The sequence below is a fragment of the Aricia agestis genome, chromosome 9, assembly GCF_905147365.1.
Source record: "Aricia agestis chromosome 9, ilAriAges1.1, whole genome shotgun sequence".
NCBI classification, from domain to species: domain Eukaryota; kingdom Metazoa; phylum Arthropoda; class Insecta; order Lepidoptera; family Lycaenidae; genus Aricia; species Aricia agestis.
In genome coordinates this window covers 10982896-11008596 of record NC_056414.1, presented here as the reverse complement: position 1 = coordinate 11008596, position 25701 = coordinate 10982896, and the positions used below count along the sequence as shown (strand labels likewise).

Genomic DNA, 25701 nt, shown 5'->3' with positions numbered 1-25701 from the left:
GATATTAACCATTAAATATTCGTTATCGTGCATGAGTGTAGGAGAGTGATGTAATAACCAGAAACGTGCTCTTTTGTCTTCCCTCCAAAACTCCATCAAACGTTTCAGTAAAGCGTCCTACCACTTTACTGAATCGACCGACTTGACTTCTTGACTGTATTGACTTTATACTTAGACTTTGACTAGACTTTAGACCTGACTGAGACGATAATATAGAAAAAATTGTTTAGAGAAATTCAAAATTGACAAGCTGTCAATGACAGAAAATGACAGCCCTCTCGAATACCGGGATGTCAAAATTCTATTGAGCCTCAAATACCGCGTTCTATGGTGCCATTTAAATTTATCGTTTTTTTTTCAACTTTTACAAAATTGCGCCAATCAGGAACTAATTTAGTGCGTTCTTTTTGTAGCCAACTTCATACTCTTAAAAATAATGTATAGAACAAACGAAATTAAATCTTAAACACACTAAAATAAGTTACAAAACAGCTTGCGGTCGAGTGCATCAGGTGGCTCAATATCGAGCCGGTGGTACCTACACAAAGGTATTTTTACGTGTGGCTCGTTAAGGTGTCGGTGGGGTTCAAGCCTTTTAACCATGGCCAGATACGTAGTATCCCAATGATATTCTACTTATACAGATATGTTACGTCCATACTATTTTCCGGCTTAAATCTCTTCCGAACAATTTTCAAATTCCAAATTGCAAACATTGACAAATTTGTCAGATAAGTGAAACAAAAGATACGAAAAACCATTTATATAAAAGAGACAGTTCTATTTTTAAACGTCGAATCGTATCGCTGTTTCCAGATTGTTAAAAAAAATAATTGAAAATGTAAATAATCGAGGTATTTACTGCAATCAAGACATGCGGTAAGAGATTCCATGTGTTTTGTTTACTTTCGAGTCATAATTGGTACATTTTCGAAACACGCACGACGTCATTTTCAATTTATTTAAGTAAGACAAGACGCGGCACGTTCGTGACTGTGCTCGATGCAGACTAAATAACAGACGGCCCAATTGGGCCGTATTTGAATCTTCACAACGCGCGCGGTAGTAACATATCTACTTTGAGTTTTTCATCATTGTAGTATCCCCTTAGTAGTCTGATATGGCCAGTGTCATGTAAAATATGGCGGGACGAAAAAAAATAAAAAATAAAGAACCAGGCATGGAATGAACCAGGTATTTAAAAAAAAATATCGACCATCGATGTCGACATTTCAATAGGTATTGAACTATCGATATATAATTATAGTTTGTGCGTTTTATGATGATATGCGTGACACATAATTTTATTGGACAATAGTAGGGAAGTTACCTAATAAAAATTTATCGATAATTTAAAAATATCGAATCACTTCGTAAAGGAATTGCAATCGAAATTATCGATTTCGTACTGACATTTCAGTGGTGCCGACGATTTAAGATGGCCGCCCTTTTTTATCGATTTGATTTCGATTCAACAGAGTCAATCTCTATTGACATAAGTTCCATTTCATGCATCTGACATTTTTCAAATATTTTCCTAACAATAATTTTTCACAGTTAATATTTATAATTTTATATTAATAAGTTAGCATTTAGCAACTTTTCGTTTTTATTCATTTACAATTATAGGAAACATTTGTTTTTGTAGATGGAATATAATTTATTACATTTAGATTTTTTTTGTTTTCTTGTAAAACGACCCGTAGCAAGGAATATAAAAACTGTCACCCATATCATCTTAAAAGTTAAAACGCACAAACTATAATAGTCCAAAAAAAAATATTAGTAATAAATATCGATATTTTGAAATAATAATATGGATATTTCGATATATCGATATTTTATCAACAGCCCCAGCTCTCAGCAGTCAGCGTTTGACATTTGGGATTTGACTTTTGACAACTATCAAAATTCAAGAAAAAAAAGCGCGGGAACTTGAAAAAGGCGGTCGCGGTATTTTTTCTTAAAATTTTAAAATTATTTTTTATATGTAAATAGTTAATTATACAGTTTTATTTTTAGTCATATTTTCTCTCATTAGTAGTTTAGTTAAGTTTTATTTAGGTAAGTCTTCTTTTATTTTGTAGTTTATAAGAATACCATGGAGGAGCCTGACCCGGGGGGACCTGGTCCCCCCGTTGGTCATTATGTGACCATTTCGAATGAATCGAGTATGGATACAGATGCTTCATACTCAACAAACCCACGTAAACGTCCAGCTATATCTAAAAAGCGCTGTAGGAAATGTATGAAAAAAATTAAAAGTGACCCAAGAAAAGCTAAAAAAGATGTTAATTGCATGTGTTCTAGCGATTCTGAAAACAACGCAACTTGTAAAGACAATAATATAATAGCTGAGACACAAACAATTGACAATACCGCGAAAAACCAAGGATTAGTTGATTCTAGGGTAAGTAGGTTAACATATAAAGACACTGACTCGACTCCATATGTAGTTCACATACAGAAAATAACAAAATCTCCTAATGAAAATGTTAATTTTCATCCCATTGTTTTTGGCCATTATTTAAAGAAAAATAATATACAAAATATAATTGATGGTAGCATAAAAAAGATCGCTAGAAATAGACTTTCTATTTCATTTTCTGTGTATTCGGATGCTAACAACTTTATAAATAGCCAAAAATTAAGTGCAGATCAATATAAAGCCTTTATACCTTCTTTTCAAGTTAGCAGAATAGGCCTAGTCAGAGGGATTCCCGCTGATTGGTCTGATGAGGATGTTATTCATAATATAACAGTTCCCTTTGGTTGTGGGGAGATTTTAAAAATAAGAAGGCTAAAGAAAAAAACTGTTGTCAATGGAACAACTCAATTTAATAATACGGAGTCGGTCGTAATAACTTTTGATGGACAAGTATTACCCAAAAGGGTGTTTATGTGCTACAATGCTCTGCCTGTAGATCTGTATATATTCCCTACCATACAATGTTATAACTGCTGCAGATATGGTCATGTAAAAAGTCAATGTCGATCCACACCTAGGTGTTACAGGTGTGGTCAAGGTCATGCTGGAGAAAACTGCTCAGTTGAGGAGGATTCCATGTACTGCTGTATTTGCCATGGTTCACATATTGCTACAGACAAAAAGTGTCCTGAATATCAACGACAAAAGTCCATAAAAGAGTCGATGGCTCATAATTGCTTGTCGTATTCTGAAGCCTCTAAACTTCATCCAACTGTCTCTAAATTATATTCAGATGTACTTATATCATCCAATACTTTGACAGCACCTGTAAATATACAAAAATCAAACTTTGTAAATAGCAACATTAGAAATAATAGTAGTTTAGGTCAAAAGTCATATAAAAAAACAGTTTTTAAACAACCTAAATCTCCTCATAGACAGGAGTATGGGTATGATAGACAAGCTCATAACACTTTAGTAAAAGATTATAATCCTCCATTAGGAAGTAATGGTTCAGCCTATCCTACACCTAATTTTGATGTTAACTCTATCCAAGAAACCGTCCTAGCCTTAAATAAATTAATAACATTGCTATCTACTTTTTCACCGTCCAACGTAGCTTTATTAAATACAGAAACAAATAGTAACAATACATCCAATAATGGACCACATAATACAGTGGAATTGCCGAAGCGCAATTAGCAAAAAGCATGAAATCTTATATCTAATTAATAAATATAAACCATCTATTCTTGCCTTACAAGAGACATGGCTAAAACCGGAATCTCATTTTAAGATTTCCGGATATTCCTGTCTTAGGGAAGATAGATCTGATGGGCATAGTGGTACAGCCTTGCTCATCAAACATCATCAATCATTTCATCATATTTCTCTCCCTCCACATCACTCAGATTTCTCAATCATTGCTGCATCTGTAAATAACATATGCTTCGTTTCATTGTATATACCTCATCCTTCATATAACATTTTTTCTGACATTAATAATCTAATCAGTTCATTACCCAAACCAATAGTAATACTTGGAGATTTAAATGCACAACATCAAGCATGGGGTAGTCATAAAAACAACTCATGGGGCAATGTATTGCTGGACTTGGTAGATTATCACCAACTGTGCATTCTTAATTCCGGCCATCCAACCCGTCATACTGCTCCTCATGAAGGTTGCAGTGCTCCTGATTTATCCATTTGTTCACCTAATCTTTCATCTACTTTTTACTGGAGTGTTTTAGAATCAAGTCACGGTAGTGATCATTTTCCCATCATTATATCATTTCCAGGTAGAAACAGTAATAAATCGCCTTATCATAATCAGTCCTCAAAAAAATACAATTTAAACAATAATTCAGATTGGGATAAATTTATAGATTTACTTTCAAATCAGTTGCCATTCCTCCCTGACATAAAATCAGAAAATACATCTATTTGTGCAGATGCCTTGGCCAAGGCATTCATTAAGGCAGCTGATGACACTTTTCCAAAAAAGAATTTATCATCTATTCATCCACCATCTCCACCTTGGTGGGATCAAGAATGCACAGTTGCTATTAGGAACAGGAAAGAAAGTGAAAAACAGTATAATAGAAACCCAAATATAATTAACTATCAGCATTACCTTGATTGTGTTAGAGAAACAAAAAAACTATTCAGGACAAAAAAGGTAACAAGCTGGAGAAAATTTTGTCTATTTCTAAGTCCGGATGTACACCCTACCACAGTCTGGAATAACATAAGACGGTATAGATCAGTATTTAAACCTTCCTTCTATCCCATGCCTGAATCTCTGTCTAGTAACTTTCTAGATAACTTAGCTCCTCCTTCAGTTTCCTGTCTATCTCCATCTCCAATGCTAAACGAAAATTTTGAGGACCTTAACTCTCTTTTTACTCTGGACGAACTTAAAGGGGTAGTAAAAAATTTAAAAGACTCTTCTCCCGGACTGGATGGTATTCCTTATAGTTTCTTTGAACATGCAAACGACGAAATTTTACAGTATTACCTGAAATTAGTTAATGAAATTCTATTATCAGGGAATATACCAACTTCATGGCGGATGCAAAAAGTGATACCCATATTAAAGCCTTACAAACCACCGTCCTCCGCCACATCGTATCGTCCCATTATATTGTCTTCAGTATTATTAAAAATTGCTGAACATTTAGCCAAAAATAGGTTAGAATGGTTTGTTGAAAAACATAACCTCCTGTCAAATTCACAATTCGGATTTCGGAAAGGTAGAGGGACCATAGACACCATTGCCATACTGACCACAGATATTCGCATTTCATTAACAGATAATAAATTTGTCGTTGCTTGTTTTCTGGACATAAATTCTGCATATGATAATGTAAATCTATTTATACTAAAAGAAAAGTTAATTATTTTGGGTGTGCCAATAATTTTGGTAAATTTTATCATAAATCTACTGTTGGAAAGAATTATAATTTTAAATTTAGATGACCGTACACAAACAAGAGTTGTCCGTAAAGGTATTCCGCAAGGATTTGTTTTAAGTCCTTTATTGTACGACTTATACACTGCTGACTTAGAAAAATGCTTAGACTTAAATAATATAATAAAACTGTTACAATACGCAGATGATAAGGCTATTTACATAATTTCCAATTCTATATGTGATGCTTGTAGGGATCTGACAAATGTCTTAAAGAAATTAAAAATCTGGATGGACAAGAATGGCTTACAGTTATCGGTTGATAAAAGCTCGGTGGTTTTATTTTCACGGATGCGTATGCCTCCGCCTGTAACAGTTTTTTTATGATGGAATTCTTATTCCTGTAAAAGAAAATGTAAAATTTTTAGGATTGTATTTAGATTCAAAATTGAATGGTAACGCACATTTTGAATACATCTATTCAAAATGTGAACGAAACCTAAACATGTTAAAAAGTCTTTCCGGTGTTTGGTGGGGATCCCACCCCTTTACAATGAAATTATTCTATAATGCAATGATAAGAAGCATATTAGATTATGGGACTTTTCTTTTAGAGCCATGTAACTTGAGTGCATTACAAAAAATTGATAAAATACAAGCTAAAGCTTTACGCATAATCTGTGGTGCTATGAAATCATCTCCTATAAATGCTCTTCAGTTGGAGTGTTGTGAGCCTCCTCTTCAACTCCGACGACAATATCTGGCAGATAAATTTTTCCTTCGCTGCTACCAACTTCTTAATCATCCTTTAATTCCTAAACTTAATACTCTATCTCAACTTTGTTACGATAATAGTAAATACTGGCTTCATAAATCTAAACCCCCACTCATTCATAGCTATCGTAAATTCTTGATTTTGGACGCTCCTACTTTTCGCTCCCCTTCTTTTCCGTTATTTGAATCTTCATACGAAGCTCTAACCCTTATGCCCGATGTTCGTTATGATATCGGTATCAAGAAGTCTGATAAATATTTTGCTAGAAATATATTTAAGTACATAACTAATAACAATTGGCAAGGATGGCATCATTTATACACTGATGCGTCAAAGAATTCTGCAGACAGTCATGTAGGAGTAGGGATCTACCATTTACAATATAATATTGTGCAAAAAGTTAAATTTCCTCCCGAATCCTCTGTTTTTACTGGGGAGTGTTATGGTCTTTTCAAGGCTATCGAGTACATTCTACTCGGTAGGCTTGAGAAGGCTCTAATATTTTCTGATTCCTTAAGCGCTTTGCAAACCCTAAATAAGTTCACTTTCAAATTAAAAAACTGTTTTCCTATTATTATTCAGATTCGTAATCTTTTATATAAATGTAAATTAAAAGGCTACTCTATTACTTTTGTATGGATACCTAGCCATTGTGGTATTATAGGCAATGAGTTAGCTGATAAAATGGCAAAAGACGCTATATTCTGTGGGGACGTATTTCCTTTTCATAACTACACTCATGATTTGGTTGCTCTTGCCAGGAACTCTCTCGTAGAAGCGTGGGATGAGTCATGGAGACTGAGCAGTCAAACAAAAGCAGTTCATTATCAAAAAATTCAACCTGTAATCCCAACTAAGCCTTGGTTTGCTAAAATTCATCTCTCAAAAAACGTAACATCATCGATTATTCGAATGAGACTGGGTCATTTGTGCATTCCTACACACCTTAAGAGAATTGGCGTTCGACGTGATGATTTATGCGAGTGTGGCGAAATTGGCGATTTAAACCATATTATTTTATCCTGTCCTCTCCATGATCATTCCAATTTATATAATAGCTTATCATTGATTCCTATCCCATTTCCTACTTCTGTAAATACTCTACTTCATTATAATAATAAACATGTATATATTTGTATAAGTAATTACCTATCTGTAAATAACATTAAAATTTAATTTTGTATTTCATTGTAATTTATTTATATGTAAAGTTATAAACTATTTAATTAACGTATTCCAAATTCCGTTCCTGTTATTCCTTCCGCTAGTTCCTTACCTTTTACTTGTCTGTGGCACAACATACGCAAAATTGTGTCAAGTTGCCAAGAAGAAAAAAAAAAAAAAAAAAAAAAAAAAAAAAAAACTATCAAAATTCAAATCAAAATAAAATATTTCCAATCCAAAAAGAATTTCCAATCTTTCCTAAATTGTTATTGTTTCGTTTACTTCGTTTTCTTTTTCTTGCTTATTGTTTTATTTGAATAATAGGTATGCATTTTTGGGTACATAAATTTTTAATTTATAACATTCAATTATGTATAACTATTATAAGGCGCTTGAAAAGCACAAACATTTCAGCTACAGCACCTGTAATTTTTGATTTTCGCAGATGTGGGACATACAAGATGTTGGAATTGTTACCAGAAGATGTGCTCATTATAATTTTAAGGAAATTAGACTTCAAGTCACAATCTAATCTTTGTGAGGCGTTGAAAAGTATCAGAAGGATTTTTATGGAATATAAAATTACAAAAGAGTGTGATCTATCTCTGAGTACTAGTGCCACTGTAAAGACTTTACGAACACAATTCTTCAAAATCATAGCTCCTCATTTATGGAAACTGAACTTATCTGCAGTAAGTGACTTGAGTAAAACATCATTAATGCCTATAATGGCAAAGTTGAAACATCTAAAAACATTGGATGTGTCATATACAAGGATTAATTTAAAAGATTTCATAGATATATATAGAGTGTGTCCAACAATAAATAATTTAACAATACCAATAGATATACACCCAAATTGTTCTACTAAAGTTTTAAGGGGTATTTATTCAGAATGCCAGAAGATATTCAAGCATTTTGAGTGCATACATTTTTTAGGAAGTTATTGTAATTTGATTTGTAGATCAATTCAATTAATGTTAAAACTTTCAAACTTGAAAATTTTACAATATACCGTTCTAAATGGAACAAGATATTCATTTTTAATTGAAGATCATTTTGAAGATATAATGCTCTCTTGCAAGCATTTCTATATAATATTTAAATCTCCACATTGTTCATCTCTTAACACAGTTTCGATTTCATTTCCTTTTAATGCGGTACACGTTGAATCATATGAGTATTTAATTATTCAGTCTGATCTGAAACATTGGGATGTGTATGGTTCACCGGTATTTAATAATTTTTTCAAGGAAAAATTTGATGCAACAGTAAAAAACAACTTCCCCGTTCGTGATAATGGCCACATAATGTTATGGATGAAGGATGCTCATACCTTTGATGAAGTATTCTTTAAACAATTACATAAAACAATTAGGCAGTTCTTAGTGTACTTCACTCTGGACACCTGGAATTCAAACTGCATACCCAACTATGATAGATTTTGTATCACGCCTAGAGAGAATGATAGCTCTAGTACCCAATCGAGTGTGGAAGTTGGTTTTAAAAGAAAAAGAATAGTAAAAGAAAACTATGTGCTAGATTATGATAAGTACTTTCAGGAGAAAAATGAAGTAGAATTGAGTTTAATGTTTTCTCTGTATGTGCTAAAAACAGCGATAACTTTTAACAGTGAGTGCGAATATTTAAAAAAGTTGACCTATTTGAGCTTAGTGGGTGCAGAAAAGTATACGGCAACTTTTTTCAATACATTGTTTCGGTCATGTATAAAACTGGTGACACTAAATGTCGCTATAGGCAATTTGAATGCAAATGATGTAGTCAGATCGGCTCCCTTGAGCCATACCATAAAGAATCTAAGGATTGTTGCAAAAATGATTGATTTCAATAGTGTGTTGACATCATTGAGTCAATGTCCGTCTTTAGAGAATGTTCATATAGTTGATTTAAGCATTACCTCTTCAAGTATGATTTTTGATCCTACGACTATCGTACAGAAGTGTGTTAATCTATACTGTGTACACATAATATATGCATTTGAACTTTCAAAGAATAAACAAGCAAAACAATTGAAAATAATTGAAGATATAAAAACTAAATTTCATAAACCATATTTAAGCTTTAAACTTTTTAATTCTACTGGAGTTTATCATGAATCCAAGCCTTTTATTGATGTTTTTAAGATTAACTGAGAGAAATAAAAAATTATGTTAAATAATAAGTTATTTAATTTTTATTATTATACCTGTGAAACCAAGTTTTGCTAGGAGTTATTTTATTTTGCTTCAAGTCAACTTGACCGATTCGTTGCGGATGGCACGTTTCAGTGCCATCACTTTTTTGTGTTTGGCGTTAGGCACGGATGTGTGTCATTTTAAAATCAATGATAATTCCTTTAATTAAGCTTGAAGAAAGTTGCCCGATTACACCATACAAACCCTCCACACTCGCGGTTCGCGGGCTTTCGCGCCGCGAGTGTGGAGCCCGCTTAATGCGTTAATTATGTACTTACTTACTTAGGTTGAAAGAGTCAAATAAAATTAATAAACATATTTTATATTTATTTATAAAACTATTACTATATATTTTATGGTAGTTACGATTTCGATTTCGATGTTAGAATAGTAATGGAGAGAGATAGTATCCCTAAAATGGCACTACCACCGCAGGCGTAGGTCAGTACACCTCTATAGTACTGTGGACAGTCTAAGGCATCTTCACATTTACTGAAACAAAAAAACAATAATTATACTTACTAACATTATAAATGTGCAGAGGAGTTTGTTACCTGTAAAAATTCTATGCCTGTAAATGCCAAAATCTCAGAACCAATCTCCTTGGATGCCCCTTTTTGGGGGTCACTACTGGGATAATTTTTGCAGTGAAATATCCATACATTTCGCCTTGACAAAAAAGGCGTTATTGTGCAGATCATAAGTATTTTCTGTTTTCATTACTGCACGTGGCTACATATTCTAGTACTTACTATTTACTAATTACTTATAGAGGCAGTGAGTAACGAAATCAAATGTTTCCCTTGGTAGGTATATAGAGCTTACTGTGAAAATAGTAGTGCTGAAAGAGTAACTTTTTAAATAATATTATTATATAGGGCAAGTTGGGGCATCTCATCTAGTCAAAAGCAACACTTTTAGAGCTGCTACCTTTACAGTGAACTCTATACAGGGGTCTCATACACAACCTAAGGTATTTTTACTATGGTTTCACCCTGTATATAAAACTAACAGTAAAAGTAATAGTTTCTCTTAATTTCGTTACACACTGTTGATGATAATTAATTGTGGTGGCAAATGATGGCGATACTTACTAATTTTCTATAGCAACTACTGCGATTCCCGTGACTAGTTTGTCAGCGAAAGTAACGATGGAATATATAAGGGCGCCTTGATGGGAATGTGGCCCTATAAGGTCTGCCGTCACGCACAAACTTGATACCAGAGTAATGGAACTACCGGCACCTGCAACAGAGAAGTAAATAGTAATACCATAGAAGACATTGATTCATAGGCAGTTGACGGACCTGCGTATGCTGGCTTCTCACGGCGCGTAATATCACGAGCCGCGCCGCGCGAGCTCGAGCTACGCGCCGTGTGAAGGGGGTGGCTCGAGGTGGCGCGGGCTGGCTCGAGCAGGCGCGTCCGATCCGTGAAATCGGCAACTTCAAAGGCGCGGCTCGACGCGGCTCGAACGGCTCGTGATATTACGCGCCGTGAGAACGGGTCGCGCGGACTCGCCTGTTGGCTCGTGCTCGCTCTCGGCTTGAGGTACGGCTCGTGATATTACGCGCCGTGAGAAGCCACCATTATTTGGTCGGATTATGTCAATTCAATGAGTCATTATCTGTCGGCTGGGTTTGACAAAACGCGACAAACATACGAAGGTCTGCCATCTGCATATGAATCAACTTCTCCGATAGTACATAGACTGTATGACAAGAGATATAATTATGATTACTTACTAGAAATCATTTACGCCAAAATTCGTTTATAACGGAAACCGTACATTTTCCGGGGTAAAAAGTATCCTATGTCCTTTCCCGGGACTCAAGTATCTCCATACCAAATTGCAGTAAAATCGGTTCGGTGGTTTGAGCGTAAAGAGGTAACAGCAGACAGAACACTATTTTGCCACTCCTCGAAAGGTGTAATCTAAGGCTTAGTCCACATTTATATGGAATCAAAGCAGCGCCATCTACTGGCTAACGCGGATACTGCTTTGATCCCATATAAATTCACGTTAACGTGCTCGATGCGTCGAATCGAATAAAACTCGCACTAACCCCTCAAATCTCCGATCAGCTCCGTCGCGATCATCGCGCCGTATCAAGTATGCGTATCATAGTGTGGACGCCTATTAGATCATTCTGCCGATCATGCGCGTATCTGATACGACACGTATCAGATACGTTAGCGATCGGGGCGTATCATGATACGCGTATCATTTTGACACGCTTCGATGATACGCGACGGAGATCTGATGGGAGATCTGATCGCGCAAATGATACAAATGTGGACGCAACCTAATATGAATATACTTGGCCGAGGGCACTGTCTCGCCACTCCAACAACAAGCAATTATTGTACTTATCACAATATGTAATGAGTAATGACTAGACATCGGATTATATTATGCATTTGCATAATATTTGCATATGCAAATGCATATATTGGAACTTTTTAGACGATAGTGCATATTTTGGCAATTTTTCGTTTATAGTGCATATTTCGGCCATATTAAATGTTCTCGTAGTCTCCAAACTAGTAATCATAATATACACCGAGGCCACGAAACAGAGATATATACGATAGATCAAAATACGTCTTTAAATATGTGGCCCTTCCGCAATACACCCGATAGGTACAATATCTTTCTAGAAATAAAATATTTCTTTGTACTTGACAACATTAGAAAAAAAAATGGAATAAAGTAGGTAATGAACTTCCATGAGCACTAAGATTGCAATCGAAAAGAAGGAAATCCTGGATTTGATGGAATTATGGAAATTATTGTAGCGCATTTATCATGGAAAACACTAAAAACTCTTCCAAAAATAATACATTTTGATAATAAGTGACTTTTGATTGTGCATATCTGCATGCATATTTCGGCACTTTGATCGTGCATATTATAATCCGATGTCTAGTAGTGTAGTAATGACTAATGTCGCCGGTGTGATCATGACCCCTGGGCCCTGACCCTTACCGAGTACAGTCGCGATCTGACGAGACTGTGCACTCGACCAAGCACTCGGTAGGTTTATTATCATCCAGGATGTGCTCGGCCGAGGGAACTGTCTCGCCACTCTACTCGATAGGTGTTATGGCATAGGTAAATGAGCACGCTGCTATTTGAATAGGTAAATCGTTACTAATGTACTATACATTAAGAGGAGTCCACACCGCCCTTTTTTCCATACAAACGTTGTCCCCTGTTTCCTCTCTGGATAGTGCTAGTAGAGTTATAATTTTTTTCCTGAATATCTACGGCCACTAATACAATGTCCCTATGTTTTCTTTTTTTTCATAATTTAATTATTAAATAAGATATGAACGTTCCAAAACCCAAAAAAATGGCGAGATTTTTCTGCTGTGTTCAAACATCCAGAAAACAGATTTGGCTAGATTATACAAAAAAAAAAAAACATAGGAACACAGCTTAAACCATTCTTTAATCTTTAAATAAAAAAGTACTTAAATCGGTTAAGTTTTGGAGAAGGAATCAGGGGACAACGAATCGTTGATTTTCTGCAGTTGTCTTTATCGCGTTCTGCGGTATAGGCTTGAGGTAAGGGAGACAGCTATACATATTACACGTACTTTTTTTTCATTTCTCTAGCCCCTGGTGTATCCTCTTAAGAGCACCTTCACATTACGTCGCAAGCAGTGCGGCTGCAGCGCTACTGCCGCAGTGCTTAAGAGTTGCGACGTATAATGTGAAGTCGAAGTCTTAGGCCGGTATAAATAGTCAGTACTCAAGATGCATCTCGGTCTCAAGACACGGTTCAGGCTCTATGATTGGTTGGCTGTCAGGAACAATCACAGAGCCGAACCGCGTCTTGAGACCGAGAGCATCTTAAGTACTGACTATCTATGCAGGCCTTAGTAATAGGGTCGAAGAACGAAGTCTTAGTAATAGGGTCCCGTTTTTACCTTTTTGGTACGGAACCCTTAAAATGATATTACCTATTAACGTAGCCACTAAATATATCTGAATAACGTTGGCGTCGGGGCTTATTGCAAGCGCAATCCAAAGGCAGCTCACTAGACTGAGGGTGCTTCCAATAAAATACGCTACCTGCAAATACAATAAAATTCCTTTAAAATTAAACTCATAAACCACGCGTAGCTTAATAAAGAAAATATAACGAATAAGGGTGGGTTGCACCAACTTACTTTAGCTATAACTGTAACCTTAACTATAACTACAATGCAAAATGTCAAATCTTTGGTTAAAGTAAAAAATGGACGCCATATTTAACCATAACCTAGAGCTCGACAAGGATTGAATGAACGTGGCGAAAAAGGGAACTATCGCTGTCATCATACAAAATGGCCATTTTTGACAGTTCTCCTTTACCAGTAGCGCCTCCGCCCACGTTCATTTCAAGCCTTGTCAGACCAGCTGTCATCTGTCAAATTCTGTGGTCAAAGTTAAGGTTAAAGTTAAAGTTAGCCTTAACTATAACCATAACTTTAACCACGCCTCTGGTGCTACCCACCCTAAAGAGAAAAGACATAACATGAAACATAATGAATACAACCAGCCCTGGATGTAAAAAAAATTAAGATTGACTGGCAAAATATCCTTATAGGTTTAAATGAAAAAAACATGAAACTTACATGATGTCCAAGCCTATTGATTTTGCTTTTTAGAAGGAATGAGCAGAGCAACGATGAGACGTACAAAGCTAGGGGCACACTGGCGACCAGCTCTGAGCCTTCCGTGGGGTTCACCGACAGACGCTCTTCTAGGAAGAGGGGAACATACACCAGACTTAAGGCCCAGTACAGCCTAGAGAATACATACCTGGAATAGAGAATAGAGTAGAATTATTTATAGTTTTTTTATTTGTACTATCAGAGAAGTTGATTCCTAGGCAGATGGCAGACTATAAGTAACTTTGTCGCGTTAAATCAAACCCACCCGACATAAGTCGACCTGCGACCACATGACGTAGGTCCGTCAACTGCCTGGGAATCAATTTCTACGATGGTGCAACCTAAAACTAAACTTAAACTTAAAAACACAATATAGGAAAACTATGTAAGTACTAGACAGTCTGACTGCTAGCAGCAGCTTCTGCGATGTGTAAAATCAATCGGTCTTACCACAAAAGATTAAACAATTGTTGAACAGTTGTTTGGAGACCATTTTGTACTGAATTTTTCTCTAATCAACTGTTCAACAGGTGCTTATACAGGGTGTAACAAAAATAAGTGATAATACTTTAGGGTGTGTACGTGTTCCTTGTAGAGAATTCACTGTGAAAGTAGCAGCGCTGAAAGACCAAAATTTTTTTTCACTTTTGTATGGGGAAACTCGTGACGCTCGGGCCCTTGCCCATACAAAAGTGAAAAAAAAATTCGTCTATCAGCGCTGCTACTTTCACAGTGAACTCTCTGCGAGGAACACGTACACACCCTAAAGTATTATCACTTATTTTTGTTACACCCTGTATACATCTTTTGTAGTAAGACCGTTTTTTAACTTAAATCTGTAATTTAAACTCACTGGATAATGGATATTAAAATATTTTTTCTTATAATTTTGCGGGAAATCAAGATTTAACTAAACAGTATTTTTATTTATTTAACAACTAGCGTTTGCTCGCAGCTTTGCTCGCGTTAAGAAGTATTATTATTAATAAGATATCAAAGTACCTTACTCAGATCTAACAGTGATGACAAAATAAAAATGTTCTTATTCTTATTCCCTTCCTCCCGCACGCGCACCCCCGCCTTGGTGCAACTTCGCAACTTTTATTTTGCCCATAAAGTTAATATAGCTAGTTATATTAACTTTATGATTTCGCCACAACTTCAAAACCAAACGCCCAATTTTAATCATTTAAAGACCAAGTCTTATCTACATAAACTGCACTTAGTGATGAAATAATTTATTTTGATAAGGATTAATAGCGCGAGTAAAATAAACGCGTTTGAATGTAGTCAAAAAATCAAGATTTAAAAAAAATATTGGTTGTTGTGCCTCACTCGACATAGATAGGTATAGTGTGTCGCAGACTTTTTTGTAGATAATTATAGGATCTACAATTAATTACAACATTTTATGGTTCTATCTTTTATAGTTTAGGCAGCGTACGCAAAATAAGTAACTTGTCTGGTTGATTTTTTACACTTTGTGTCAGAAAAACCCAAATATCTTACGGAACCCTATATTTTTACAAAATAAAATTTTGCCTTTGTTACTCATGGATAATGTAGCTTTCGAATGGTGAAAGAATTTTTAAAATCGGTCCAGTAGTTTTAGAGTCTATTCATTACAATTAAACAAAGTTTTCCTCGTTATAATATTAGTGTAGATAATGAAGTCGTAGTAATGCTACGGCGTAGCCCGTAGCTGTTGTGAAGATGTAATAGTATTTAAAGATGTAATAGTTTTACAGACAGAAAAGTCATACGTGGGAGAGCCATGCTCCGGCACGAATGGGCCGGCTCGACCGGATAAATACCACGTTCTCACAGAAAACCGGCGTGAAACAGCGCTTGCGCTGTTTCACGCCGAGTGAGTGAGTTTACCGGAGGCCCAATCCCCTTACCCCTACCCTATTCCCTTCCCTACCCTCAACTATTCCCTTCCCTTCCCTTCCCTACCCTCCCCTATTACCCTATTCCCTCTTAAAAGGCCGGCAACGCACTTGCAGCTCTTCTGATGCTGCGAGTGTCCATGGGCGACGGAAGTTGCTTTCCATCAGGTGACCCGTTTGCTCGTTTGCCCCCTTATTTTATAAAAAAAAAAAAAAGTACTAACGGGAATATCATCAGTATAGCAATATGACGTTATTGCTATACTGTGCTATGGGTCAATACAAAATTGAAATAAGTATCAAGCAGCACGACGTTGACTTCAACTTTATATCCTTCTCTCGTTTTGATGTGATTAACTTACCTTGAGAAAACAGTATCATAATTCAAAATACTCACAATAAACTAGTTTGATACAACAGCGGCATCTGTAAGAAGTGCATAATTTTTGATTTTGTAGTCACAATTTGTGATATATTGTCTCCTTTCTCGGCCGTGTGTCCGTTTTGTTTCTTCTGCTTCGTCTCCTTCGGGGGGTTCAGTTTGAAGAGCACGTGGAATATCACGTAGGACGCTACTCCGATGCCCGATATTATGAGCGACACATCCTGAAAATAAACTACTTATTTCATGAGCTGCATCTACACAGATAAAGGCCACTAATAAAGGCTCGCCGGGACTTTATTAGTGGCCCGCGAGACGTTAAACCATTTTTAAAATTCACGCCCACCATAGTGCAAAGTTGTCGTGAAAGTCGTAAAAAATCGCTAATTTTGAAGAGGGTTTTTTAACCCTAAAAATTTTGGCTTCGGCCCGCGACTCCGAGACCAAAATGAGTTTGTGGCCCGCAAAAAAAATTGAGTACCACTGGTATAGTACATATAATAACAGCTAATTTAATAAAATTAAGCTGATACTGTACCCTAAACTTGTAGTCATCGGCAGGTCCTATGAAGTTACTATAGTTCGTCGCTCTCAATACTATCCACGTGATGAAGTACACCGTCAGACTCGATATCACTGAAGCCATATACCTGCAACAAATTATTATTTGGCCTTTTGAACCACAAGTCACCCTTTTAAACTACAAAGCAAAGAGTACTCCGATAAGTAAAGTTTCATAAAAATATATTTTACCGACTTACATACGTCTTTACTTTAATTCTAATAAAAAAATATTATGTTCTCTTAAAATGCGCAGAATAGCGCTGAAACTAAAGTTAGCTCAAAATTTATTTGACCAAAGACGTAAAAATAAAAAATAAATTAATCGAACAAAAAATTAAAATTTGAGGAAATTAACACAAAAAGAAAAGCCCGAATTGGCGGCCATACTGCCAGAAGCAGTTTCTTCCAGGCTTCTTATAAAATACCTTACGTACCTTATAGACGTGAGCTCGGAGCGTACTTGCAGGCTCTCAGTGATGGAGGGTATGATGGCGAGGTGCGATATCTGGACTATCGCCCATCCGATCTGGAAGAGGACTATGAGTGTAGCGTAGTAGACCGGCATCCACCAACCCAGGTACTGCGTCTCCCGCGCCGCCCGGCAGCCCCAGCAGCGGATGAAGAGGAGGGGAAACGTGCAGGTCACTATAGCACAACCTGAGGAAGTCAAATTCCATATATTTTACAAGTAATTTAAAAACTTATTGTTCATGATCTTTGATGGAGATTAGGCCTTCAGGCTTTGAATTCTATTTAGATTAGACGAGTATCTTGCGGTCTGAATGTTAGTACTTTAGTAGTTCCGAATTTATGCTTTTTTAAGACAGTATACTGTCTTAAAAAAGCGTATAGGCCACTTTATTTCCGCCGCCCTATAAGTCGTTATAGGTTATAGGCCGTGGGCCGTGGCTTATAACGGCCTATTTATAAATTTGGAGCTGCATGTTATGATTCAATTGTGATTATTCATTATATCAACAATAACTACTCTGATAAATCGTTCGGCACTCTTAAAAAGAATTGCATGGAATTAGTAAATTCTATGACGTACTTACCTGTTAAATGCCAGAATTTCTTGGTGCTATATTTATCTGCTAGTACACCGACTATCGGTGTGGCGAGAGCATCTACTACTTGACCTGTAACCAAGAAGAATTAGAACAATATACATTGTTTGAAGCATAATATGTTGTAATTAACAAAATGATATTTTCTCGGTACAAACAATTTAACAAAAGTGTTAAAGAACTTTCTTTTTTTCAAGTAGGTTAAAAAGGATAGGAGGAGTTTTAACTTTTAATGTATTAAAAAATGGAGTGACTCTACATTTACTCTTTATAATTAAGTCTACGACTCTTTAAAAAGTGTATTTAAATGCCTCATAGTCAGTCATATTATTTTTGTCATTAGATACATTTCAAGGATCCTTATGTCTTATCCAACAGGCAACAGGTCGTTGTAACTGAGAAGTTGATTCATCAACGCGACCAAATTAAGTAGGTCCGTCAACTGCTTATGAATCAAAGATGCTACACGTGCCGCAGGCCGTACACCAGCCGCTGGCTCATCACCACCACCTACCCAACAGCAGCATGGCGCCGGCCACCACCGCCCGCATCTGCAGCACCGCCTGCAGGAACAGCATCATGTAGGAGAACCACATCGCGGCGCACAGGTCGTTGTACACGTGCCCCAGGCCGTACACCAGCCGCTGGCTCACCCACCACCATCGCCGCTGCTTGAACGGTACACTGGAAGAAGATATAGCGGGATAGTCATTATTTCATAGCAAACCACCAAATTATACATTGGCACTTAACGGACGCACTTACAAAGATTTAATGCTTACGTCTTAATTTTTTCCACTATTTTGACATAAGCTCAATACTTTTTTGACAAACTCTTCATTAAAATTTTGTTTAGTAGGTAGTCATTAATGCCTTTGAGTAAGGCCGTAAAAGTGACTGGAACAGCACGCTTGGCGTTGCCCCCGCACTCCGCAGAAAGGGTTCTTTTCCACCGTAGAATAGCGGCTGATAGGCAAAGGAAACTGACAGATATTTTAGGTCTCAGACGGTCAGGAAGAAATAAATTTGTTCCTCAAATCTGTCATTACAAATAACTTTTTCAGCGTTGTTACTTCTACGGTGAACTCTATTTATAGGGAATGAGGGACCCAATACACACCTTAAGTGTTCCGCAAAAGGTGTGCCACAAAAAATGACATTTTATCTTCATATAATTCCTAATTTTTAAGAACCAAAAAAGGCAACATCTCAGGACGATCGACAAAAGGAATGGAAATTTATAATTGGGAACAGAGCACACCCGTACAAGTAACAAGCTGATTAATTTGTGGTGTACCTACAAAAATATTTTTATTTTTCTAGCTGTATCTTGAACAAAAAAAGTTTGCGGAACACTAGGCCCTAAGGTATCACTTTGTTTTGTTACATACTGAAAGTATTTGTATTTTTTAAACTTAACTCTAGCTAGGGTTTCTACGGCTGGTGACTGGTATGGTCTATTAAGGCTTTTTTTGTGTGAACGAATGTCAACGATCAAGACGTATTTTGTTTTTATTTAATCTCAATTAGCAACTATAAATTGTTCGTTCCTCATCCTTCGTCTGTTATGAATATTAAGATGCCTTGAAGAAGATTAACTTATATCTCTTAATGACATTTGCATTAACTATATTACTAATAACACACAATAATAATATTCCTTACTTTGTAGTTTGTTGAAACCATACAAGTAGTCCGTGACCAAGAAGTGATTGAGAAGATGAATAATTATTATTATTTGAGGCCGAGAACAAAATATTACATACGGTCTACTGAAATCATTAACACATACTTACTTGATACTGCCCGAAAGTTAATTGTATCGGGAACCGTACATTTTTTCGTTCATCACATTACCTAAATCGGATCAGCGATTTAAGGATACCTAAGTAAGTGATAGGCAGACACTACCGCATTTATTAGTACGGATTTAGATTATTTGGTATCCCATATAGACCCTATATTTAGGTTTGACAATTTACTTAAGTAAATTTTCGGGTTACTTTTTTTAACGAAGTTTATAGATGTATTTTGTTATAAGTAAGTATTAATACTTACTTATAATAAAATACACCTATAAACTTCGTTAAAAAAAACTAACCGCATCACACTATAAGAACTGTAACTAACTCACTAAGATTTTGGTTAGATTTTCTTATAAACCCTGCACTAGAATGCTGCTGTCAATAACCGTGTCACTTATCTTCTTGATGAGATAATTTTGAGGATATTCGGTAAATTTGATCAAAATCGTTTGATGTTGGAATAAGGATGTACTAATTTGAAGCCAACAATCTTCGTTTTGTGGTACTTGTGCCAATTGCGTGCCGTGAATGCACTGAATTGGAAATTATATGGTACAGTACCCACTATGGTATAACTATACATTATGTGATAGATCTCACCTATTTGAATCCTTGTTCATTTATTACCTTCTTAAGAAGGTCCAACTAAAAATAGGCCAGATAACCAGACTACCTAGCACCTAAAGGCTAAAATATTTTATTATCAAAAATATTGATAAGTATTGTAATGTAGTACTTAGAATAGTCACTCAGGTATCTGTAGATATTAGATACTATAATAATAATGCACTATACTCTATGTCTATAGCATCCAACTAGACAAAATAAAAATATACTTAAGCAAAGATTTTTCAAGCTTATTTTTTAAATAGTAAATATCGTTGCGCTTCTAATATTATTAAAATATACAATCTATAAGCACTAAAAGAAGTACCAAAAACCCACCTTACATCAATTTCCTCGATTTCCTCCTTTTTTATCGTGTCACAATTCGTGGAGCCGTACCTAGGCGACATTATTACACAGCAATACACAGAAATCCACAACAATATAGAGAAATACACAGAAATACACGTCAATGTACGAACATTTTCTTAAATTTCCACCGCGCGTGTGGCTTGAAAGGATTCCCTGTGACATGTGGACTGAACTCGACGGCAATAGAGCTACAATGATACATTCAGGGTTCAATTGAAAGTAGCTTAAAAATTACAGGTAATTTTCTACGTGAACTATAATATAGAAAACTTTTAAAAAGGTTAAAGGTGTTGTGAAACGTGTAATAAAATAAAATATATGTTTGGAAACCACAAAGTAGGTATCTAGTAAAAGTTAAACTAGGTGTTATTTAAAATAAAAATGGCTTTTTGTTTTTTTATGTTTTTATTATTTTTACCTCTTAAATAACTAAGCTCTATAAAAATAATTAAAAATTATCCTACTCTGTTACCTCTTCACGCCTTAACCGCAGAACTGATTTTGCTGAATTTTGATATAGAGATACTTAAAGTCCCGAGAAAGAACATAGAATACTTTTTATCCCGAAAAAAAAAGTACGGTTACGGGTACGGTACGGTATTACTATATTATATACGGTCATTAGTGATGACTGATGAGCAAAGCAAGACCAAGACCAAGATTCGACCAGTTGGTCTTGGTCTTCCTTGTGCAGTCTTGGTCTTGGTCTTGCACGCCTAGTCTTGGTCTTGCGAAAAGTCTTGGTCTTGCAAACATTTTCAAAACTTTTAGTAAACGTTTTAATTTTCTCTAAAAAACATTTTCAAACCTAAATTATTAGACTAGCTACATGATCTTATCTTAACTTGTTACGAGAATGATTCTTGAATTGAAAATACTAATGAAAAGTCGAGAGCCAACTCAACATAGGCTGAACTTTTAGCGAAATAAGTCCTTAATAAAAATAAAAAAATTTGAAAAATAAGAACTTTTAAGAAAAACTTTTAATTTAATAAAAATAAACCTTAATGCTACTTCGGAACCCTTCATGGGCGAGTCCAACTCGCACTTGGCCAATTTATTAAAAAAAAACGGATTTTCGGATTCTCTCTCGGTTGGAAGATCTTCCTTTTCGGCCGCCACGTATATTCCCAAATTTTTAGTTTAAATGCAAGGTTACAAAATCAAAGGGTAAAAACGGGACCTAACTACTTACATATCGCTGCCTGTTCGTCTGCCAGTTTCCAGGAGAACTTGAAATTCATGTTAAGTAGATATTGTTATAAATATTTTATCTCATAATATTATAGTCACTGCGACTAAGTAAATTTTTTGGCAAGAGTCTTGCATAGAGCAAGACTCTTGCCAACTCTTGCACTTGCTTGGTCTTGGTCTTTGCAAGACCAACACCAAGACTGCAAGACCAAGACCAATTTTGCCCATCACTATAATAGTTAAATACTAAGGGTCAATTCAGATCGCGCAAGACGTTTCACGCTCACAAATCTGTCAATTCAGGACAATGCATCTGCGCGTCGCGTTGCGGTCTGAATTGACCCTAAATCAGTAAATTATTATAGATTCTTATATAATTATTGGTATATATGGCTATTCGATACCTCATAGATGTAGGTCATTGAAAGGCGGCGGAGGCTTCCCCTACCGCGCGGTGTTGGGTTTCTGTACCAATTCGTGGTTCACTGCTCTAATCGTATTGATAATAATTTGAAACGACATATCGTCCCGAATTTAGGTAATCGACAATCTTTCTGTAATCGGAAGAAAATATTATATATCGTGTAGTAGTTGGGGAGGCGAAGAGGGGATTTCGGGACAAGCTCGAGCGTGTCAGATTAAGCTTGTATAGGCTTCCGACACGTGTCTAGCTGTTATCGTGGTATAGAAATCAGATTTCTCACGTGGTGGATAAAAAAATATATATTGAAATGTCATCGGATCTGTCAGATTAAGATAGGGGATGTTTAGTATACCCCAAAGAAGCTTCCATATATTCATATATCCAGCACTGACGATTCAAAGGTCCTGTAGGGACATTTTAAAATATAAAAAAATTAAGCTTCATATTTTCCTAACTAAGCTTCACAGATATTTTATTTTGCACTAAACTTTAGGCAACAATGACTATATCATTTAGATTTAGTCATTGTTGCCTAAAATCTTGTTATATCTGCTATATCTTGTATATATAAAATACCTTGAGAAGCAATTTTCTGAATATATTTTCTTTTTCAAAACTTTAAAATGGCTGCAGTTTCTGAACCCACCGCTAAAGTAAAAAACGCTCATATTATTTTTTTATCAGTTTTACCCTAGGACTCCATGACGCTCAAGTGACTACACAAATAGCACCTTCCCCTCCCATACTATAGGTGATCTAACTTTTTTATATGCATCCGCGCGACAGAACATAGCGAAATCACAAGCAATTGCATAAAGATTAAAGAGTGTAACAAAATTAAGTATAATACTCGATGTGTATGACTTATGAGTCCCCATATTGAGTTCAACGTCAAAGTAGCAGCGCTGAAAGGTAAACTTTTTATTCAACTTTTTTATCAGAAAATTCCTGAGCTGGGAGTTGGGAGTTGGGACGCTTGCCCATACAAAACACGAAACAATTTTGCTCTTTCAGAGCTGCTACTTTACTCTAACTCTATATAAGGCACAAATACAAACCCCAGAGTATTATCTCTAAGTTTTGTTACTTTTTACACCCTTTATACAATTGCTTGTGATTTCGCTATGTAGCGGCCTAATTATCATTGCCTATTTAAATAATTAGGTAATTAGGTAATATTAGGTAGTATCGGTTGTAACTTATAACAATAGTTACAAGTTACAACCGCTCGTTCTCACGGATGTAAATCGAGCCTTGATATAATGTTTCAATAATAATTCGATACCTTTCAGAATAAAAAATGTAAAGAATGAATATACCTATAGTTTAAAGAACGATAATACCACAATAGACATAACGACCAGTAGTTCGACTGCAAAGACACGGACAGGTTTCAATATCTGTCAAATTCGTCGGGTTTCACTAGGACTATGAACGGAATGTGCCTCGCGCTGGCTGATATAATTTATTTTTAAATATTAAAAATAAAGATTTCAAAATTGGATTCTGACAATTTTAATCACATGTGCCAAAACACAAACAACAATACGACCAAAGAGGAACACGTCCAGCGAATATGTCATAGTTTTAAAATTCGTAGGTAACAAGTTAACAACCCTAGCAACTATTTTCGTCATAATACGTCAAATTTAAAAATTTCAACATCCAGTTCTGAGTCGGTATACTCTATCATTCTGTCTACTCTGATAATACATACAATAAATACTAGGTTATGCAAGCGACTTCATAGAAAGACGGTAGCATACATCTTGCAGCAACGAAAAGAAGTTTCTGCTTTTCCCCGTGACCTTCCCCAAGTCTGTGCTAATTTTATATTAAAATCTTTTGATTATTCTTGGAACTCAATAGTTACTCAATGTAGCTATACTGAAATTATTCTACGGAATACAAGATTGGATGTTTTCTGATCTCAAAACCTAGGGGGCCTACCGGCCTAGAGGTTAGGACAAAAATATTGTCTTGTACAAGCCGTTGCTCGTAACCGCAACGACCTTATTTAAGTTTATATTTTACAAGAGCTTCTGAGGCTTATTATGTGGTTTCAAAATGGCTACATTGCATGAATCATCATATTTAGCAAAATGTAGGAATTGCAGCAGGCGCCAGGAACGCATTCAGATACTCGAAAATCTATCCGGATTCAAAATTGAAATTTTTAATATCAAATGTACTTAATTAAAAAATAATATCAAACTTAAGTATATAAAAAAGTGGGTTCTGTGCATTTATAATAAACGCATAATTTTATGTATGTACACAGTAAGTACATAAAATTATGCGTTTGAAAATAACACAGAAAATCAATAAGAGACAGATTGAGATTTTCTGATGGTGGTCCGGATAATCGCGAATCTGTGTAACTGAGGGCCGGATAATTGAGTTTCCAGTTTCCACAGTAACCCTATGTTATTAGTTTAGTAATATTTACAGGAGCGACATCTACATGCAACTTAGAATACTAAAATAGTTTGCTTCTGCGTGACGAAGCAAAAGTTACGATTGCCTGCGCGGCTAAACAATGTAATGTTAACTTCATTGCGTAGATGGCAGCACATACCTCGTTTGAGGTAATTCTTGTTTAAAAAAAAAATTAGTCGTCGTTAGAAAATATTCGTGTTCTTAAGGTTCGTTTCCCAAAGGATAAAACCAAGCACTATTACTAAGACTTCGATGTCTGTCCGGCTGTCTGTCACCAGGCTGTATCTCAAGAACCGCTACTTATAGCATAGAGTAATAAAATTTTTGAAATTTTCACAGATTGTGTATTTCTTTTTTTTATATAAATACAATAAATATTTATGGGGGGCTCACATACAACAAACTTGTTTTTATGTCCTTTTTTGCTCGTAATCAATAGTGGCAACAGGTAGGCACTTGAAATATTCACAAAATCCTTAATCATATTTGTACTTTAATAATTAACTAGCTGTTTGACCGAGCTTTGCTCGGTATCCGATGAAAATGACATTTTCTAGAAATGATTCCTAGCTAGATCGATTTGTCGCCCCCGAAACCCCCTATATACTAAATTTCATGAAAATCGTTGGAGCCGATTCTGAGATTCCAATTAGTTATAAGATAATAAAATAAAATAAAAAAATATATTTCCCCTACAAAAACACATATTTTTTTGGCAAAAACACATATTATCTTGATCTATAACGTCACGGAATTCGGGACCCTTCATGCGTAAGTCAGACTCGCACTTGGCCGATTTTTATAATAAATTAATGTTT

At 35.7% G+C, this 25701-nt stretch overlaps 2 protein-coding genes and 1 long non-coding RNA gene across 4 annotated transcripts; 1 reads left to right on the top strand and 2 right to left on the bottom strand.

Moving 5' to 3' along the window:
• Nucleotides 1-2819: 2819 nt before the first annotated feature.
• On the bottom strand, nt 2820-5288 carry LOC121730622. 2 transcript variants are annotated; one of them, XR_006036136.1, is made up of 3 exons: nt 3952-5025; nt 3691-3861; nt 2820-3254 (listed from the first exon to the last, which is right to left on the bottom strand). It is a non-coding gene; the product is annotated as an uncharacterized LOC121730622 (long non-coding RNA). The 2 variants fall into 2 exon arrangements; XR_006036135.1 differs by lacking the exon at nt 2820-3254 and adding an exon at nt 5041-5288 and having other exon boundaries at nt 3688-3861; nt 3952-4949.
• A 2220-nt stretch (nt 5289-7508) lies between these two features.
• Nucleotides 7509-9434, top strand: LOC121730619. Its single transcript, XM_042119743.1, has 3 exons — nt 7509-7605; nt 7727-7973; nt 8535-9434. The coding sequence occupies exons 2-3, from the start codon at nt 7743-7745 to the stop codon at nt 9432-9434; spliced, it is 1131 nt and encodes a 376-aa protein (XP_041975677.1). The 5' UTR covers nt 7509-7605; nt 7727-7742.
• A 356-nt stretch (nt 9435-9790) lies between these two features.
• On the bottom strand, nt 9791-20974 carry LOC121730618 (major facilitator superfamily domain-containing protein 12-like). Its single transcript, XM_042119742.1, has 10 exons — nt 20794-20974; nt 18558-18727; nt 18032-18115; nt 17411-17633; nt 16951-17062; nt 16428-16636; nt 14103-14289; nt 13446-13557; nt 10571-10721; nt 9791-9968 (listed from the first exon to the last, which is right to left on the bottom strand). The coding sequence occupies exons 1-10, from the start codon at nt 20862-20864 to the stop codon at nt 9839-9841; spliced, it is 1449 nt and encodes a 482-aa protein (XP_041975676.1). The 5' UTR covers nt 20865-20974; the 3' UTR covers nt 9791-9838.
• Between the last annotated feature and the right edge of the window lie 4727 nt (nt 20975-25701).